General features: G+C 38.9%; 1 protein-coding gene across 11 annotated transcripts in view; it reads left to right on the top strand.

Moving 5' to 3' along the window:
- The window catches only part of rbfox1 (RNA binding fox-1 homolog 1), a 203,428-nt gene that overhangs the window by 137,094 nt on the left and 60,334 nt on the right, over positions 1-6,000 (top strand). The window contains exon 1 of one of the 11 annotated variants that reach the window (XM_029836331.1): positions 5,886-5,924. The exons of the other annotated variants lie outside the window; for them this stretch is intronic. Coding sequence (XP_029692191.1) covers positions 5,898-5,924 — 27 coding nt within the window. The 5' untranslated portion in view covers positions 5,886-5,897. Of the gene's footprint in view, positions 1-5,885; positions 5,925-6,000 lie in introns of those variants that run through there. 11 annotated transcript variants of the gene reach the window in all.

Raw genomic sequence — 6,000 nt, 5'->3', positions numbered from 1 at the left:
CACACATACACAGACTTACAGATGAATATTAATTGGGATTGTGCTGGATCTACAGATTCTCTTTCCCCATTAACTTGCTACATGGCTGAACCTGATTAAAGCCAATCATTTACATAATTAACATATGGTTCTGCCCCCTCTCCCTCACACATATCACTCACTTATTCAAAGACAATACAATAAACACAGAAACTCTTGTCAAAAGGAAGCAAAAAGAATATCAAAGAAAACTCCAATAATTAGCCATTAAGTCTACTATAGTATCAAACAAATTATTTCAATTTGTGGGCAAATGATTTATATAATTTGATTGCAGACTTTTTGGATAATTACTATATACTGATCATTTATAATTATTAATATTTAAGTTACTGCTCATGAAATGGCATTATAAAATAGAACTGTTGTATTATTTTAATTATGACTGTTGGCATGCAATTAGCTTGGTTTTATTTGTACAATTAAAGATGGGGGTGAATCTGTGCCTTCATGTTTACAAATGTTGCTGGGCTGAAGTTCAACTCATTACTGCCTGTGATTGAAAAGAAAACACCTGCGTATAATATTAATGCCCCCCTCATTAAGACACATTTCAAACAATATCTGCAGTGCAGTTGCAATCATCCTCACATTATGAGATCAGAAAGAAGCAATCACTGCAACTACACAGTGTTATCATTAGCGTCATTAGCTTTTCATTAGCTTTCCCACTGACATACGCATACGTTCTGTCTCTCACTCACTCTCGCTCTGTCTCTCTCTCTCTCTCTCTCTCTGTCCCAATCACATTTGTCAATGTGTCAAAAGTTCTATGAAAAATATCAACGCTGGAGGCCTGAGGCAGATTTCCCATCATCCTCCGGGGCCAGATGCATGACACCTTGTTGTCAGAGCAAAGACTCTGTGTACACACACCCACAGAAAAATATACGTATGCCTATCAAATTTATTCTGCGACGTCTGCTTCACTTCTATCAAACTCAATTGCTGGCAAACAGCACATCAGCAAGATTTCCTAACTACATGGGAATAGCTGTGATTATGATAGTGACAACATGGCTACCCTAGTAATTATTCCAGTAAAAAACATCATAGTATTATAGAACATCATCAGCATTATTGCAAATACTCAAAATCCTCAATTGTTAATATTGTGTTAAAATTGTATTTATAGAAAAATAAAAGTGTTCTACTAGGACCCGTTGGAGTTATATTTTACCTAATATCATACTTATAACCAAAGCCATTTTGAGCTGGCTGTAACAATCACATTCAGTTTGTGTAATGCTGATATATTGCTCACAGTTGCACAGAGGCTGTTCAGTCATTAAGGTAGATATGCCAGATCGATGAATCTACAAGAATGCTTGAGCTATTTGACTTGATTTAAAAAGGTAATTTAAAGGAAAGGGAATGAAAGGGAGGAGTAGAAAATATGTGTTCTTGCAGGTAATGTAACATATATGAGGTACATAGTAGGAAGGATGGTGTTCTGATAAGCAAGGCACTGATCTTAAAAGAATTTTAATAAATCATCAATATATTATAGCTCCAAAACTGCTGTGACATTTACTTTCACTGCAAGAAGATTTTATTAATATTTTGTAAATTCTACAGAAAAATGTACTTTTTATGTCCTTCCAATTGATTTAATCATAAAAAATATTCAACAAAATGAATCAAAGATTAGCTTAATTGCCTAAATGAATGTATATGTGCAGAATGTTCTACATGATGAGAGAGCAGAAAAGTTTCATACCTGTTTTGAAGAAAATGCTGTTTCTAAAGAAATTACCAGCCAACGTTAAAAACAGTTTTTTGGGTTTTTTTTTCATTTTGGCAGCTATTACCTTCACACATCCACATTTAAAGAGTACACCCTGTGCAAATTTTTACACTGATATACAGAAGTACTTTTGATTGAGTGAAGTACTCTTTCTTCCCTTGTTTTACTTCCTTGTCCTGGCAGCAGCCTATATTTTCTCTTTTTATATTTTGTTTCACTTCTACCTCGGGGGCAGTGACTGGAGAGGGAAAAAAGCCTCTTCCTCCTTTTGATCTACAATGACCAACATGCACCCTCTGTGCTATAAATCAAGCGTTCATTTCTCTGTAACATAAATAATCCGACCCAGAGGTGGATGAATGAACAGAAGGCGAAAGCGGGCAAATGCCACTGTGCAAGGTGCTGACCCCTGGTAATGTTTGTACCGCGAGGAAGGAGCAGTGCAGTCGTCCTCACTGTGTTATCAGCTCAGACGCTGTCACAAGTGAGCAGGCTCTGCCTTAAAATGAGGAGGATCACAATTGAAAAATGAAGGATGAGTCAAGAAGAATTTGGTGTATTGTTCAGCTGCACCTGCATCAGCTATTGCTGATAGAGACCACTTTTACATAGTTGTGTTGGATCGATGTTGGTCGTTCTGTCTGTCTGTCTGTCTGTCTGTCTGTCTGTCTGTCTGTCCGTCCGTCCGTCCGTCCGTCTGTCTGAATACAGACACACACACACACACACATATATATATTGTGATGACTTACATCATGAGCAGGTGGGTCAGTATTTTCAGAACATTTGCATTTCGACTTGCGGCGCAGCAGGACCGAGACATGTGCGTCACTCTCACTGTGGTAAAGAAGAAACGTGATGCGCACATAGTAATCTTTTTTTTTCTGCAGCTGAATATTGACTGTCTCATAAGGATTTTACTCTCTATGGCTGCCTCTCCCTGTGTGCGTGCGGGTGTGTCAGTGTGTGTGTGTGTGTGTGTGTGTGTGAGAGAGAGAGAGAGAGTGCATGTGTGTGTGTGTGAGAGAGAGAGAGTGCATGTGTGTGAGTGTGTGTGTGGTACTGCTTTTTCAAAAATGCTTGCATCGGCAGGTTCATCCTGAGAGCCTCTCAAATCAAATGACCAAGAATAATGTGTAGAAAAATGCTGAGGTCGGCAAGACTACACACACACACACACACACACACACACACACACACACCGGACATGAAAGAGAGAGAGAGAAAGAGAGATCTCCACCTGCATTTAACAGTCTTTTCTTCATTTCTCCTTTCTTCTCATGTTCACCATCTTTACCTTTTTTCCCCCTCACATTTGTCTTCACTAAATCTTTGTAATCTTACTGTATTTATCTGGATTCAATCTACAAATTGACGTTCAGCACTGTGATTGGAAAATTTGCTTCCAATTACTGTTAATTGAAAGAGGCAATTGCTGCTGCCCGTGAAATTACATCAAATGAGGAATTAGATAAAAGAAATCTGTGACACACTGTACAGCAAAGCACTATTGTCCACAAAGTTTGATGGAAATGCTCCTGATATTATTCAATATATAATATCCAAGGAAGGAATATGAGCATTTCAAATAAGTTTGCTGCTTGTTGTTATTTGTTCCCCACAGATAAGACCATTCTTTTTAAAACAGCTTTTAGTTTTTCAAGTGTTATCCTGACACCAGACCAATTTGTCAGAGCTCACTACATTACTGTTGAAACATTACAGTTCACAAATAAGTTAAAATGTGATGCAAAACTTAAACATAGCCATTCATATATATTAGGGAGCACCACACCCTGCTAATTAGCTGTGACTCGCTAAGCAAATGACTATGTGTTACTCCACGGATGGATGCCTACATTTCCTCTTTTGTCATCTTTATTATGTTTTTACATACTGTGTGTATGTGTGTGTGTGTGTGTGTGTGTGTGTGTCTGTGTGTGAATCAGACTGATGAAAGTAAATACATGCCTCCTACTACATATACACGCACCCACAAAAACACACACACGTACACACACTTGAGAGAAATCAATCAGAGTCGAAGATAGTGTGAGTCTCTCTCTTTGTGCGAGTCTATGTCTCTTGCTCTCTGCTTGCTGTGATAAGTGGGTTAAGCTCCTCTGGGTTAATTAGACTGTTTCAGATGTGACTAATTTGCTAGCTGCAGGCAGCCACAATATTCTAAATACCCTGTGTGTGTGTGTGTGTGTGTGTGTGTGTGTGTGTGTGTGTGTGTGTGTGTGTGTGTGTGTGAGAGAGAGAGAGAGAGAGAGAGAGAGCAGGGCGTGGCTCATATAACATTTTAACATCATATAGCACATGTCTATAAGATGGAATAGTATTAAACTGTAGGCTACATGTTGTGATATATTAGTCTTTTTGTCTTTGATCCATCATTCTTCATGTGTCTATTTAAACACAATGAAAGGGAAACTGACCCCAAATGTGATTGTGTCTGTGATTTACAATAAGAAGTCTTTATTGGAGCTCCTACAAGAACATCAAGAACTGTAGTGCTGCATATTTCCAGTGATTTTTCCCTTACCCACTGACATTTCCAGAAACATATTTTACTAGGATTTTTTTCTTTACTGGGATTTTAAAAAATTCTTGGTAGTCTCTATGGTGCACATTTCCTCACCCCAACACTCCAGAAATATATTAAAATCAGACTGGTGATGTACAGGGGAGAGATACAGCAGCAGAGTGACTGGGACTTTTGTGGTCCATCAGTTTCTTCTAATCTTGCTTAAGATTCTTCAACTTTTCACAAATTAGCTTTGGTGCTTGGCACACATTTAGCTTTGTCAGCTAGCCAACTATTATCCTGTAGACTTGGTCATTTTGAGTCAATGACTCAGCATCTTGATGAAGTTATTTCTCATAAATAAGCTCCAAAGAGTCTGGACATGGATCTTATTGTAACAATCCTTCTCTGGCCCTAATTTACAAATGACCAAAACATAAAGTGAAGCCCGTGTAAATGTATGAAAGAATGGGAGTCTGTTCCAGCAGTTAGCGTCTTCAGCACAAAGCCAAACCCCTGAAGGATCCTGGCTAATCTGAGAGGAACCATTCCCCTGCTAGGTCAATTTCCATGAGAGTCTGAATGTTAGGGACAGTTTTTCTCTGGTCAACCAGCAGAAACCACAAAGGGTTTTCAAAATTCTGGGTAAATGATAAAAGTCTTTGGAGTGGAAAAGGGCAATCCCAGCTCAGTGTGTAGATATTTTCCATAAATATGTCACACACGCTGCTCTCTGAATCTTTATGGGTCAAAGACAACATGTATACTCTCTAGATGACTCGCAGTTCATATGGTGACAGACCCCTCATTTCCTCAACCAAACAGGACAAAGTATCTTGAATGTCTCCACAACCCAGCACACACTCAGTCGACATGTTGAGATCTTTGAAATGCTAAATGAAAATATAACACGGCTAACATACAACGAAACATACTGGAGAATGTATATGTCAATATACCTTTTTTTTAATGCAAGAAAGCAATTCTTTCATCACCACACTGCACCTTTTCTGATTTTATTTGCTGCGAAGTTATGAACCAAAAGGAAAAATCTGAGGCTGCTGGTTCTGTGTGGGCATTCTGTGCAGGTGCTGATGAGTTCTTCCAGGTAGTTTGTAGGGTACTGGCATAATAGAACAGCAAGCAACACCAGGGGCTACAGAGATCACAGGAAGTACAATTGGAAATGGGATTTATTAGAATGTGGGTGATCCTTCTTTCTTCCTCTATTTGTCTCTCTCCTTGAATGGGGATAATATTCTTCTGAGCAATGCATGCGCTCCATCATGTGTCATACAGAAGGCTGACACACATGTATGTGCGTGCTCACACACACGCACACACACACACACAATGGTGCAGTCTCCAGTCAGCTGTAGATTTAGTGTGACAGGGTCACTGCATTGCTCAGGACATAACACAGAGAGATGGAAGGGCACTGACAGCCCTACAGTTAGGAATATAACCCTTATTTTATTTGATTTCTACCCTTTCCATGCTTTGCAAGTCAGAGAATAGGTAAAGAAATGCCATGTATGTGGTGTTTTACTAATTTTTTTCCTTTCTTCTTGTTTGCTTGACATGATGAACGCTCTTCACGCCATGAAGGTAAGATTCCCAAACCATTTTTTTTCTCTTGCTTTTTTCTCTTCCGGTGATGTCACCACTTACCACGGAAGTAGCA

This window comes from Takifugu rubripes, chromosome 5 (genome assembly GCF_901000725.2).
Source record: "Takifugu rubripes chromosome 5, fTakRub1.2, whole genome shotgun sequence".
Lineage (NCBI taxonomy): Eukaryota > Metazoa > Chordata > Actinopteri > Tetraodontiformes > Tetraodontidae > Takifugu > Takifugu rubripes.
This window is presented reverse-complemented; position numbering and strand designations above follow the sequence as displayed.